At 29.4% G+C, this 15,257-nt stretch overlaps 1 protein-coding gene and 1 long non-coding RNA gene across 2 annotated transcripts; both read left to right on the top strand.

Moving 5' to 3' along the window:
* Positions 1 to 5,188: 5,188 nt before the first annotated feature.
* Positions 5,189 to 8,186, top strand: LOC118034359 (eukaryotic translation initiation factor 5A). Its single transcript, XM_035039630.2, has 5 exons — positions 5,189 to 5,432; positions 6,828 to 6,950; positions 7,041 to 7,097; positions 7,566 to 7,640; positions 7,790 to 8,186. Exons 1-5 carry the CDS (start codon positions 5,310 to 5,312, stop codon positions 7,892 to 7,894), a joined length of 483 nt encoding a protein of 160 aa, XP_034895521.1. The 5' UTR covers positions 5,189 to 5,309; the 3' UTR covers positions 7,895 to 8,186.
* An 851-nt stretch (positions 8,187 to 9,037) lies between these two features.
* On the top strand, positions 9,038 to 9,619 carry LOC118034360 (uncharacterized). The gene is made up of 2 exons (XR_004685009.2): positions 9,038 to 9,142; positions 9,221 to 9,619. It is a non-coding gene; the product is annotated as an uncharacterized lncRNA (long non-coding RNA).
* The last annotated feature ends 5,638 nt before the right edge of the window (positions 9,620 to 15,257 follow it).

Below are 15,257 nucleotides of genomic sequence, written 5' to 3'. Positions count from 1 at the left end.
TTAAGGAAACACAAACAAAATCTAAAGAGAAAATAAATTGAAGAGTTGTTGTGGATTTTTATTTAGGGTATCACGCAAATCAAGGTGGAAGAAAGAGAAAAGAAAGGAAAAAAATTAAATTGGCCCCACGTGTAGAATCACCATGACAAGCTATTTATTTTTTTCATGGGCTGATGCAAGCAACACACACGTAGATAATTTTTTTGATTTTTTTTAATATTTTATTTATCAAAATACGACATTGCTTCTATGACCAAACAATTATTATGAAAAAGTTATTATAAAAGTAAGAAGAAGCCCTAGCATTCATACTTTAGAATTTTGTCATTATATTGTGCTTAAAAAAGTAAAATATAAAAGATGCCCCTAAACTATAAGTAATTTTTTTTTTTTGCTTTAAAATATAATCAAGTAATTTAACCACGTCAAAAATTGTAAAAATATCAAAATATTCCTTGACAATTCTAGAATAATAAATAAACCTCATGAAAAAATCATTTATCCCGTAGTCCAATGTATCCAATTTTTTTATAATGGAAAAAAAATAATAATTTCATTGGAGCAATTAATAATTTTGTATATCTAAGTATACAATGGTTATCCCATGTGGTTTAGAGTTTTTGTTAACGGACATTTCCCTTTTTCTTTTCTCTTGCTTTATGCTTGTGTGAAGAACAAATGACGTTCTACAATAAATTTGCTCCTACTTAAGACCAGTTTCTTTCTCTTATCCAATTTTGAGAACGACGAAGCAATTCACCAAAGCAGTCATAGTTTTGGACTCGAGCTCGCATGATTTGACATTTGAAGTGGTGACTGCATCGATCGAAATGGAGATTTTTTTTTTTTTTTATTTACGTAGGTGTTCGGGTCAGCTTGCGCGCACCACGACTAATCTCACGACTCACTGAACATCCTGCAAACCCAGTGAGCATGTAAGGCACTGCGGGGATGACAGACGTGTATGGTGAGGTTTGAACCCAGGATGCAGAGGAAGGAAACAAGTTCCTTCAACCGCTGGGTCAAGACCTCAAGTACGATGAAATAGAGATTTTAACCAAACCAGACCTAGCTTTCTCTGTACCAAACCGTCTCCACTCTCTATAATACAGCGTTGTGAAGTGAAATAAAGCAGGAACTGTGCTCAAATATCCTCACCCGTTTTCTTTTTTCTTGTATGTTTCGCCATGGCTTGTCCCTAGCATCAGCGTCGATGCCTCCAAATTATTCCTCAATGTCTCCTTTCTTTGTCAATCAACAAAAGAAAGGAAAAGGAAAAAAGAAAAGAGCAGAAAAGTTGGGCTTGATTAGCTGTTTGATTGAACTGATCTTGATGATGGTCGGTTGGTCCAGTGGGAATATCTGAAATTTCCTTATTGCCTTTTCTGGTTGCTCTCGAGAGGAAGCAAGCTTAATCATATTCATGGATGGTTGAAGTTGCTGCTGTGGCAGTACTCGGCTCGCATTTCTTTTCTTATTCAGCCGACCTCGAGTTTTTTTCCGGATAAATTGCGAGCAGTATCCCACAACTATATATGTTTGTCTATATACTTTTAATTAACGAGATTGTCTTAATTAATTTATGTGTATCTTGATTATTTTTATATATTTTGAAATTAACGATCACATAAATATTTGATAATTCTAAGATTTATAATGTTCCAAACTGAATAATCTTTATAAAATAAAAAATACAGAATCTAATATATATATTTTCTATTTTTCTTTTTAATTGTTGTGCTCAAAATATGTAAACAACCATCCATATATCTATCCTAAAATAACAACATCATAACTTACATCATATATAAGTCAATAGGTTAAATATTACAATTCCTAAACATAAAGTGTGTTACAATAAAATATTAATTCTATCAATTATATTAAATATTTAACAAAATATTTATTTATGCATTTATTTTCTGGTTTGAGGATGCAAAGTACCTTAAAAAAACCATGATCACATTCAACATGATTAAAAATTGAACATTTCAACAATATAATTAATTAAGGAATAACTATGCATGTACGTTGAAGTAATTCTCGCCTCATTGCATCCTTAATAATTCAATAAATTCATAAGTTCTTTTTCCAGATAAATGGTATAATTTACAAAAAATACCAAGAGTGTCTCTAATAGAACCCACATATTTAACTTTCATATGAATTAATTAAGCTCACTATTAATCTATTACACTGATTAATTATCTCATTAACTCGAAAGTTTATTCTCTAAAGTGTCTATTTATCAAAACAATATTTTCAGTAACCACGAAATAATCTTCTTGACTGACCCATTCAACGGGCATGGGCATTATTATCAGTAACCATGAAATTATTTTATCTACTTGCCCATTAAATAGAGTATTATTTTGTCTCTACTTCTCTCTCTCTTTTTTTCTTTTAATCTTTATACCAAAAATCACAATCTACGAAAATTTCTTTTACTATCAATTAAATTAAGCTATTTAATTATTTTAAGATGTCGAACACCTACTTGGTGTCTGTGTACGTAAAAAATTCGTCGTTGCTAGTTAGGTCCTTGCTGTTTTTCTGTGTAACAACACAAATTACTATGTTATTTTCATTTATTAGTATCGAGAAAAAATTCTAATACCAGTTACATATTTGTTGAATATACTCAACACCTTTAATTAAGCTTAACTGAATCATTCATTTATTTATTTACAAAAGTTATTGTTAAACTTAACCAATCAACATCAATTAAGATCTCTAAATAATATTATCAAAAAATTTTCTTTTTAATTTTCTTCTTTTAATCGAAACCTAAGAAAGTAAGTAGAGAATTTTTTTTATATCAAAAATTACACCGACGATCATGCTAATTTGACTACATAATTTTTGTTTTCTAATATAAAAAGACCCTGCCCTTCTTCTACTTTTTGGAGATTGGCATCATTGATTCTCCATTATCACGTTAATATTATATTTACCATTAAATCCTAATCTCTCCATAAACTATTATTATCAATGAGTACCATCAAATTTTCATCTTTCCATGTAGCATGCCCCTATAGCTATTTCTTTGTCTTCTTACAACAGCTTAAAGCTGATAAGCATAATTTCTGTTTCTACTTTTTTTTTTTTAAGTATTTTCTATTTGAAAAATATTAAATTAATATTTTTTTTATAATTCTACTGTACTGATTTTTAAAATAATAAAATAAAAAATAACTTTAATATATTTTTTAATAAAAAAACTATTTTACACTGTAATCCCAAAAATCCCAGACATGGGGGTGTCCTTCGATCCTGCCATTAATATATACACTGAAGTTTTTAAGAGTGTTTTCTGAAAAATAGCACCTCTCGAACAAGTTTTGGAAAAGTAAGCATATTTCTAAAAAGTTTTGAGAAATAGGATATTTTAGTTTCTTAATACTAATTCATTTAAATTCTAATATATTTTTTTAACTTGTTAAGTTAATTAATAATTAATAATAAAAATAATTAGTTGTAGTTGATTTAAATTTCAATAGAATTCCTTATTTATAATAATTATGAGTAAAACTTTGAGAATATATAATAGCAGTTTTGTACGAGTTAGATTTTAATTCCATATTTTCTTAGTTCTGGAATAGTATAGATAGACGGTGGGGTCTTCCATGGTGCATCGATGATTTATGAAAAATTTCAGCGAATGCTATGGCAAGAAATTTTTTTATGGAATAGTTTAGCTCATTTAGTAAATTAGAAAAAATATTTACTGGAAATTATCAACCCGAACTGGAATTATATTCGTCTTTTTCTTTCTTTTTTTCGCATAGCAGCTTGTTGGATTCATTCTTCTAATAATACTTTAACTATACTGGTATTAAAATGTAGAGTAAAAAGTTTATTTTTAATTGGAGTAATCAAGTCAAACCAAGCTTAAAACCGAGTCAAACTGGAAAAAAAAACCGAGCCAAAACGAAAAAAACCGAGTCAAATCAGTTTTTGTCTTAAAAAATTGAACCGAAATTGGTCGGTTTGAACTAGTTTTGGTTTTTTTTAAAAAAAAATTGGTTTAGTTTTTTTTTTTTATTAAAACCGAATCAAACCGAAAATGATCGAGTTAATAATTTTTAATTTTATTTAATCATTTTGACTTATGGTTTATTTATTTTGCTGGGTTTTTATGCTAGATGACCACCATAATAAAAAATGTGTATTTTGAGAATATTTAACAGGTGGGAATCCTAGCATCTTGGCCTTAAGCACCAGATGCTACTCATAAATACAGAAGAAGATGCACGAAAACAAAAATAGAAAATATGCCTTGGAATATTGAATATATATAAAAAAAAAAACGTCATGCTGGAAAAATCAGTGGACTACAGCAATTGGAAAAAATGAAGAATATGCTGACAAAGCATCCCTTCCAAAGTCCCAAAACGAGAACGAGAAAAAAAAATCGTCAAAGAAATTAAAGAGAAAGGCAAAGGAAAGTTACAAGAGGGAAAAAAAAAAAAAAAAAGGTCATCACTGAAAAAAGTCGAGAAAATACAATCGTCAAAAAATTTAATTTTTTTATATTTTAAATTAATTTTTATATATATATATTCAGATATTTTAATATACTAGTGTGAAAAATAATTTTTTTTAAAAAAAATAAAATAAAAATATTATTTTAATATATTTCTAAATAAAAAATATTTTAAAAAATAATTATTACCACACTTTCAAACATCAACTTCAACTTTTTTTTAACTATTATAAAAAGGTTATCAATAAATCATATAAAAGAAAAGTGTTGTTATTCTGAAAATGTAGTCACAGTGATTGAGATATTATATTATAATTATAATGAAGCATGTATCGTGTGACTTGATTTTCAAGCATTTGATTAGAATTTAAAATGTAAATTAATTTATTATGTAAATTAATTTAAAAAATAATATTACCACAGAATAAAAAATTATATGAATTATTCACATTTAACCTGAAGTGTTTTTTTCTCCCCCAACCATCCTTGAAATTTAAATAAGATACAGTAAAACCAATATATATTTAAATTACATAAAAAAATACAAAATTTCGAAAAGAAAGATATAAAAGAAGTGGGAAGCTAAGCTAAGCTAAACTAAAGGAAAGGATCCAACGGTCAAGATTGGACGAAAACATTAACCAGGGTTGAGAAGGTGTTGTCTCCAAACTCAAACTCTCTCAATCTTTTTATCCGTCTATCTATATCGAAGGAAGGCATAAAATAGAAGTGGCGGTGCCCTGTCCTCTTCTGTCTCGAGAAGTCATCATCCTCTTCCATTATTTTTTCCTTTTCTGCTCGAGAGAGAACCGAACCAACCAACATGTCGGACGAGGAGCACCACTTTGAATCAAAGGCTGATGCAGGAGCCTCCAAGACTTACCCTCAGCAAGCTGGTACTATCCGCAAGAATGGCTATATAGTCATCAAGAACCGTCCTTGCAAGGTCTATCTCCTCTTTTTTTCTCTCTTTTTTTTTTGTTTTTTTATGTTCTTGTTATGGATTCTATCTGGGTTTCTGTTTTTTTCTTTCCAGATCTCAGTGTGCTCTTTGTAAATTGACTAATAAGTCATGCTATTTACAAAGGTGGTTTTTTTTTAAAAAAATCAAAAAGTGATTTTTATCCGAGTTCATACTTTGATTTGTTTAGAATTAATTGTATCTTTTTGGGGATGTTTCAAAAAAAAGAAGAGAGTTGATTTTGATGTTGATGGTGTATCCTGAGAATTGTTCTTCTCCTGTAGGGGTTTTGTGTGTCTAAAAATTTGTAATTTTTAAATTATGTTTGTGTGGCTTTGTTACGCGTGTGTGCACCTTTTTATGGTAGTTTTAAAGGTCGATGTCTTTATGTGCTATTTGTGACAAGATTTCAGACAGTGGGAATTACGTATTAAAACCTTAGAAAACTTTGAGCTTTCACAGGCTGCATGTGTGCGGTGCCCTCTAAGTCTCCCTCGGTTCTGGCACTTTAGTATCAGAGAATCCTCGTAATGTAACAATCAAAAGATAATACATGGGTGGCTAAAAAATGGCATTTAGTGATTTAATTTTACTCCACTGATTCATCTTGACATGCAATCTAGGGAATTTAATAGAGTGCGACAATAAAAGTGTCTTTTTCGTTTCTATGTACTAAAAATTAGCTGGAACAATGGAGTCTTTTTAACAAAAGTAAAGATGCCTCAAAGTTTTAGCTTTCATATGTTTGCCAAATCTCTTAACTTATTGAAAATCCCCAAATTTCCAGAGTTTGGCTTAAAAAAGTTGCATGTAACCCTAGATCATGAACTTCCTTAATACCCCCATAAGCATATATAATTGCTTCAGTGAGAACTGGATCTGAACCTGCAGTGAAACAAGTGTTGTTTGGAATTTATCATCATCGTTCCAATAGTAACAATGGTCCTTCATCATGACCAAATGTGGATTGAATGTCATGCTGGACAGACGTGTGAAATTGCAGTTCTGTGAAATTGTCTTCATGCCTGTGTGGAGTGCTGCAACTTAGTGTCTCTTGCAAGACATCCTCCAAAACAGTATATTAGCTTGCATGTCTGCAAATATCACTAAAAACATCAATACCAATAGGTGTGTATCAGAGGATTATTTAGATAGGTGGTGGTGTTCTCTTTGGTTGGTTCAGATGGCATCACATATAGTTATAACCAGGTATAAGGTGCCACCTCCCATGCATGCTAAAACAAGCTTATATGTGCAGCTGTGAAGTTTGGGAGAAAAATGCTTTAATAATGATTAGCTTATATCAACAGTTCTTTATTTTCTTGCTCTGCCCAATAATAACGACGGTCCTTATTGTTTTTGTTCATTTGAAAAGTACAGGTTGTTGAGGTTTCCACCTCAAAGACAGGCAAGCATGGACATGCTAAGTGCCACTTTGTGGGGATTGATATATTTAATGGGAAAAAGCTAGAAGATATTGTTCCTTCATCTCACAACTGTGATGTAATACTCTTTGCTAATCTCAGTTTATATAGGTTTATTTCTTGTTACAAGTGCCTTTGTTCTTGTTTTGATAAATTTCTGTTTTGACAGGTTCCCCATGTTAATCGTACTGATTATCAGCTGATTGATATCTCTGAAGATGGCTTTGTAAGTTTGTTTAATTTCTACTGTTCAAGTAAATCTTGTATTGTGCTGGTTACTAGTCTGGCTGTCCTATCTGTTTAATGGGACAAGTTGGAAACTTTGCCTATAATCTATTGCATGCCTTTTTGTATTGAATAATTTCAACTGAAAAAACTACTGTGTGATTTTTTCATCTCCATGTATAAAAGGCTTGGAATTTAAAATTTGATGTGTAGTGATAAACTATGTGAGACCCAAGGTTCTATGGTGTAAATCCAACTGAAACTAGAAGCATAAATTGCTAATTTCAACTATGGAACTATTAATATCAATATTTTTCTGATGCATATTAAATAATGACTTCCTTCAGGGAAGGCTGTAAAATACTAGAAAGGAGAAAATGGCAAAAGCAATGGTTTCCAATTGAGTTGGTTGTCTTGTTTTTTAGCATTTTTATAGTGACTTAACTAATTGATGTTTAAATTCATGTAGGTGAGTCTTTTGACTGAAAATGGAAATACCAAGGATGATCTGAGGCTTCCCACCGATGATAATCTGCTTACTCCGGTATTTTACTGGCATCTTTTTTCTGGTCCTTGACTGGTGTCTTGACTTGCTTGTGCATTAATATTTGTTGAGCCTTTCTCTGTTTCCACAGGCTAGTTGGTTTTCATTCCGAAAACTGAAATTTTGTGTTTGCTATTTTGTGTATATAGATTAAAGATGGGTTTGGTGAAGGAAAGGACCTTGTGGTGACTGTCATGTCTGCCATGGGAGAGGAGCAGATCTGTGCCCTTAAGGACATTGGTCCAAAAAATTGAATATGATGCTATAGCAGCAGCTATAGCTGATGGCAAAGCGAGTTTTATGTTGCTAACAAGGATTTTTATCCACTATGCATGTGTACAACAAACTTATAAGACAGTATTTTAGATATGTCATTAAAACTCGCAAGGCATGTCATGGGGGTGGAAGAGGACACAGGAGATGCTTATTCCCTGATGAAGGGAACTAGTGTTTTCAGCAAGATGGAATTTATATATATTTCTACTTCACATTTGTCTGAGCTACTTAAAAATAAATAAAGGTTTGTGCTCAACCCTTTTCCGTTCAGCTCTTACAACTATAGATTTAAAGAGCCAATTCATGTCTATCGTCGTTGTCACCAAAGGCATGCTGTGATTATTCTCTCTTATGAGAAATCTTGTGCCTCAACACGAAGTTTACATGTTCAGGTCATGACTCAACACGATGTTTTGCATGAGGCATATGCTAATGCCCTTACTTCATTAAAATCTCACATTGATTGGTAGAGATGATTTTTCCGGATAAACGGAAATTTCAATCTTGGCACCCGGAAGTTTGGTCTGGTTAAACTTTTGTTTCTTCCAGGACGGACCTGTGACAGCTTTTCCCTTCTTCTTTTTGTGTCTTTAGTGCGTGGTTGTGTTATATTGTGGTGGAAGGGCATGCATTTGAAAACCTCGCAAAATGATTTACTACCAAAAATTTCCCCTCTCGTTTATTGTGAACCTTGACATGTTTATTGGATAAAGCCACATTACAGAGCTTTTGTTTCTTCCTTTTCTTATTTCAAGGCTTTCGAGATAAATCGATATACCACCTTCATGTGTTCAACACAGATATCAAATAAAGTATCAGTTTTTAGGCTACAATCTACACACAGCAATATCAATACTACTTTAGTGGCGTCAATTTAGGTAAATTCTTCTCTACAAGTTTATCTAATTATTTCAAACATTTCTTAATGTGCCATATATACAACTTGCAAGCAAAGCAATAACGTAGCAATATGTTACATCATGTAGTGTAGAAATGTTAACTGTATCATTGCTATATAGCAGGAACAAAAAAGAAAAAAGATGCGATGGGAACTCACCAATAAATCATGATTGGGAATCTTTAATAGCAGTAGAGGAATTTCCATGGATGTGTAAGAACTAAATCCCCAAGATGTGATTATTCGGGAAAGAACCTTGAAGCCCTTCACGGGATCATGCAGCAAAATAACAGCAGCTGACACCTATCATACCTATCTGAATCTGAATGTAATGCAATTATTGCCATAGCAGCAGTAATTATGACAGTATCATTTACCATTGAAGCTTTCAATTTGTTCTTCACAGGAAAATATCAACAGAGAGCAGAAAACACTAGGGATGATGAAGCTAGAAGAGCAGCAATTGATGCTGGGAGGTATGCATACATGAGATTATCTGCAGCACTTAAAAAACCGAGCACAATATAAGAAACAAGGAGTTTGCAGGTCGGAGGAGTGGGAGAACTATCAACAAAGAAGGAAGAAGGAAACAGAATTAACGCAGTTAAAGGCCACACAGCAACTGCCATCCATGAAATGATCCACTTGCTTGCACCCCCATTTGAATAATAGACCCGTGGTAGAAGGCTTGACGCGGGAAATGAGCACTGCAGCGGTGCTCAAAGCTAGAACAATCCAGTGTGAGATTGGCTTTCTTTTGGATGCTTCTTTAATAGTGGGCTTCAAGCTTCTTTAATAGTGGGCTTCAAGCTAGCTCACAAATTAAAACACAATAATAAAAATATATATATATAGGTCAACTCGCTAACACCATGGACACAAAATGGGATAGCCCCATAAAAAACAAAGTGAAAAAAAAAAAAAAGCATAAATATCAATTCTTAAAAATTAAATGCTAAAAGATAAAATTAAAAAAATAAATAAATAAAACCAAATACAATCTGTGTTAATCTTCAAAACTAATGATCGTGGTCATGAGGTTGGGAATGAATGCATAGAAGGCAAACCCAAAAAAAAAAAAAAATCAAAATTCTCAATTAAAAAATATTGAGTGATGAAATGGAATTTTTTTTAAAAAAAAAAAACAATGAAAAAAATATTAAATCAACCTGCAAACCCTGTGGCAATAGGCATTGGACTGATAAAAAGAAGAATGAAAAAAAAAAACATGAAGACAAATTAAAAAAAAATCAAATGTTGAAGGATAAAAATTAAAATAAATTAATTTTATAAAAGAACTAGAAATATCAAAATCAACTTGTATTAACATTTAAAACATATGTGACTTTGATAATGAGGTCATGACTAAACTTATAGAAGGCAAGCAAAAAAATCAAGAAAAATTCTTAGTAAAAACAATATTGAGGGATGAAAAGTTTTTTTTTAATAGCTTGAATGCTTCATTTTGTTGATTCCAAATAAAGATCAGGTGCATCATCTTTAAATAATTTAATTTATTATCAATTTAGTAATTGATTAATTTATATTTAAAAATCATGTGCATTGTCTAGCAACGTTTCATGATTTCCAAAATATTAGAAAAGTTATTAATGGTTTGATTTAACATTTCAGTGACTCGTTTCTTAATGTAATTAATATATTTTCATCAATAATATTTTAATTTAACATTAAAGCATAAAGTATATATGTCATGTTAAATTATCTTTATTTTCTATATAATAGTTATTGATTGTTTGAATAAGATTTAAAATCTCTTTTCAAATTTTATTTCATCTTAACAAAGGATTTTATAGTCAATATTATTTGAAAATATATAAAATATTTTTTTTAATTCATCTAAGATAATAAATTATCTCTTGATTATTTAAGTATCTTCATATAGTTAATATTATAACTAATGTATGTTTTTTGCTTTGAATTAAAATAATGTATAAAATATTAAAAATATATATATATTTTAATATATTTTTAAATAAAAAAAACTTTTAAAAAACAATTAATATTATAATATCAAACGATTCTTGAATCAACGGTGCACGTAAAAGAGCGGTGGTGCCATCAGGGAATATTTGACGATCTTTTCGAGCTGACAATTGATTCCCTTCTGCAGAGTAACATGCATCTGAAAAGTTTGTTAGCCTTGTAGGGGACGTGGAGAGAGTGACATGACATTGGATGGATATTTATCAAATCTTAGCACTCACGTTGTTTTCTCATTGGAGACTAGCTTTGAAAAAGGTTTTGATATATTATTATATTAATTAGAGTCAGAATAAAAAAAATAGCATCTTCTCATTTTTTTTTCTTTTTAAAAATTTATTTTCCTTGATGTTACCTATCAGGTTTGGATCCCTAGAAAAGTAAAATCTTTGCTAGGTTATCTTAATTTTATAAAATTATTTTTTTTATCTAATGTAACTAAAAATATAATTTATTTATGTTGGTACAAGAGTAATTGCTTTTTTTATTATTATTAATATGAATATCTTGGATAAACTTGCATGTATTTCAATTAATCTTTATAAATCTTAAAATTAATGATCAAGTTTTTAAAATTCTAGTGGTATTATTATTAATAATTATAGGACTCGAAATCTAAATAAAAGTAATTATTTTGTAAACGGGAATGAAGCACAATATTGAGCACCTAGTTGATTTTTTTTTTATTTTGAAGGAATTATTTTACATAAAACGAAGAATGTAGGGGACTTTTATCATCTTTAGGTAGGAGACTTAAGTGAAGAATTTTAGCTTCAATATCTCAAATTTTTAATTATAATTTAGTCCCTGTATTTTATCAAACTAAATTAATTAATGCCTATAGTTTCTTGAACTAAATTAACTAGTCATTCTATTGCATGAAAATTATTTAACAATCTTGTAACCAGAGTTACTCCATCATTTGTCTAATCAATTGGAATTTTTTTTTTTAACGCCTAAAATATCTATCTCTCTCTCCAAAATACCCAACATCTCAATATTTCAAATATATGTACCATAAAATTATTTCTCATTCAAGAATTAACAAAAACGAAGCCTTGAGGTGTTTTGTAGTTTAAATCATAGCTTACTCTTTCAATATGAATTGAAGTAGTGATACTTTTTTAAAATTTTAATTTTTCTTCAAGTTTTTTTTTTGCATAATTAAGCTCTTATGAAGTTCAAATTAGTAACCAATTGCATGTTTTTTGAGAGATAGGATTGAATTGAAAGATAAATAACTGAAGTAAAAAACACGTATAACATAAAAAAAAGTTTTGTGGTTGAGATGTGTTGAAAAACAAGGTTTTTTTTATATAGGCCTAATTTTTCAGCCACTATAATAGTGGCTGAAATTCTAGGCGTCACCTGCCTATTTTTAAAAAAAATAAAGAGGGGCACGTACAAGGTTATCCATCCTTTAATAAATATATATATATATAATATATATATATATATATATATATATATGTCCAAGCAAATGTGCCTAAACTTCAAGGCCCAGGTGCCAGGTTTTTCCATTTTTTAGTGTTTTTTTTTTTAAATTAATACCTTTCTATGTATTTTTTAAAATATTTTTAAGTTATTTTTAATTAACACCCGTCCTATGTCGTTTTTTTTTGCTTATTTAGTCTTTTTTAAATATTGATTATTTTTTAATTATATTGAATGTCTTTAATTTTTCATGGGATTAATATGATTTGTCAGTCATTTTTATATATATTTCATTTAAATTAAATTTATTTTACAAATTAAATTTTTTTATTTTCTTATAATATTTTTAATATGTGCAACCTTATATAATATTTTTTTACCTTCTATTTTATTCAATAAATTTTATGTGTTGATCAGTTTCTATTACAAATTGATTTTAATAAACAAATTCATTAAACACGATTGAGTAAATGCCTAGTGTTGTGCTATTAAATATCTTGATCTATATTTATTTCTTGATTTTTGCACTTTTTTTTTCATTTATCGTTATTTTTTTCTATTTAATTATCCTGACCTCATTATTCCAGGACGCACGATAAACACGTAATTTGATATACCTTTCATGTCCAGTTCACGGAATTTCACGTGTTAACTCAGCTTTACCCAAAATAATATTATTTATTTATTTATTTTTTATTATTATTGTTGCCTCGTCTTTTATCGTATTATTAAATTAATTAAAATTTAACTTGATTATTCAATCACTCTCACTTTTTAAAGACATGATTATCACAAAAAAAAAAAAAATCAAGTTAAAAAAAAAAAACATGGTCCAGGTCTATAATATTTGCTTGAGCCACCAATCTAGTAACTAATTAATTAATTTAAAAAAAACTATAGAATCTAATTTAGAATTAACTCTATCTAAAATTATGGGAATCGCATGCTAGTAAGTAAAGAATAACCCTCCGTTGAAGGTAAAAGTTAAATCTATCTGAAAAAAAATTATGGGATTCGGATGCTAATAAAGTAAAAATAAGCCCTCCATTGAAAGCAAAAACTCAACTCGACTAGATATAATTGTCCCCATGGCCCATGAAGTCTCACAATTAATTGAACAAATTTTATTTAATATACATATAAAACATTCCCAAAGGTAATTAATGTTTCAACAAGGTATCTCACATGTTGGCAAAAAACTAGAAATGTCCCGTCTTGTTGGAGCACCATGCTCCCTACATTCCAGCCAAGGCATGTGATCATTTCTTTTCCCATGAATGTACTCAATCATGTTGTCATGTCCCCTGTAATTATTTTGAAGCAATCATGCTATTTTCTGATCTGATCCGTCCATGTCTTCTACTCTTCTTCTCATAGGCACGTGGACGGCTTGGATTCATACACATACCATGGCATAACAGCAAAAACAGGCAGAATAATACATTTATAATCACTGGGAATCTGCTCCTTCCATCTTTTATCATTTGGGATTTGAAATTTAAAGGAGTTCAGAGGATTGAAAAAAAAAAAATTGTTATACAAAAATCTAAAAGCCTGTGGCGTTTTCTCTTAGATAAAAACAAGGTGGTGCGCTTTTCACACACACATATATCATATATATATATATATATATATACCCGACAAAAATCGATTTGTATAACGGGTTTTAGCAACCTGATTGACCCATTTAAATTGATCAAGTGAACACCAAGAAAAAAAAAAATAGTATCGTTTTTTTTTTAAAAAAAAAAACAATTGACTTGACTAATGTCAAATAATATAGATCTGGACTTATTTGCAGCGTAAATTGAAATAGTAAAATAATAATTTTATTATTTTCACAAAAAAGACATTTGACTTGATTATTGTGGATAATAGGGTCTTTTTATATTTTTTTTTACACATCAAAATTATGTACTTACCATTAAAAGTAAAAAAAAAACTGAACAAGCTTCTAGAATCTAATGATCTATTTAGACTTCTTATTTTTTAAAGCATAGGAAATAACTAGATTGCCTTTCAAATTAAACTTTAACTAGCATTCATGACTTTTTATTTTTTCATTCTAGTTTTTTTAGTTATTATTAAATTTGAATGAAGACATTTTTGTAATTGAATAAATACTATTTTTCAGAAATATATGACATGTACATTGTAAACATCAATGCATGGGTTGAAGCCGCGTCATTTGGATAGCATGCACAAAGTGATCCGGTGGCCAAACATCAGCTTCCAGGGTGATGTCAGAATGTCCTAGCGGCCCCACCATTTCTATGTAGAGTATGTGGTGTATGAATCGTTGGTTTGGTGTTAATTGTTTTTTTTTTTTTTTTTTTTTTCTTCTTGATTTTCATGTTTAGACTTCAAATTTTTAAACCAACTTAAATTTGTTTTTATTTTAGATTTAATCTATATTCCTTTCATTACTATTTATTTTATTTGAAATGATTTATAAAATTAATTTTTTTATTCAATTTCATTCTCCTTTCATATTTTAGATTTAGTCCTTATTCTTTTGATCACTATTTGTCTTGTTTCAAATCATTTTCTCAGTTGAATTTATTTTTTAATTTCATTCTTTAATATTTTATTTTATTTTAATGTCAAATTTAGCCTTTGTTTTTTCGATTGCTATTTGTTTTACGTACTTTGATAATTTTTTAAGATTAAAATATTTTTTTCATTTCATTCCTCAACATTACATCAATTGAGAAATAAAATTTTTAGCTAAACTCAAGTCTAAAATTTCATGAAATTTGAGGTTTGGAAATTTACAGCTCAGGAGATTCGTTATGATTGGTTTTTTTTTTCCCTCTTTTTTGATGCTCATATTTTTTCAATTAAATCCTTTAATGTTTATTTACTTCTTAAATCTCATCTCTAATTCTTTTTATAATTCTTAAATTTGGCTTTTAAATTTAATCCAATTCAATATCATTTAATACTCAATCAAGGCTCAAACTAGAAAGATATAATAAAAAAAAAATAGATCAGATTGTCCAATCAGC

This window comes from Populus alba, chromosome 18 (assembly GCF_005239225.2).
Source record: "Populus alba chromosome 18, ASM523922v2, whole genome shotgun sequence".
In the NCBI taxonomy this organism is placed as follows: domain Eukaryota; kingdom Viridiplantae; phylum Streptophyta; class Magnoliopsida; order Malpighiales; family Salicaceae; genus Populus; species Populus alba.
The sequence above is the reverse complement of the archived record's forward strand: the minus strand, read 5'-3'. Positions and strand labels throughout refer to the sequence as shown.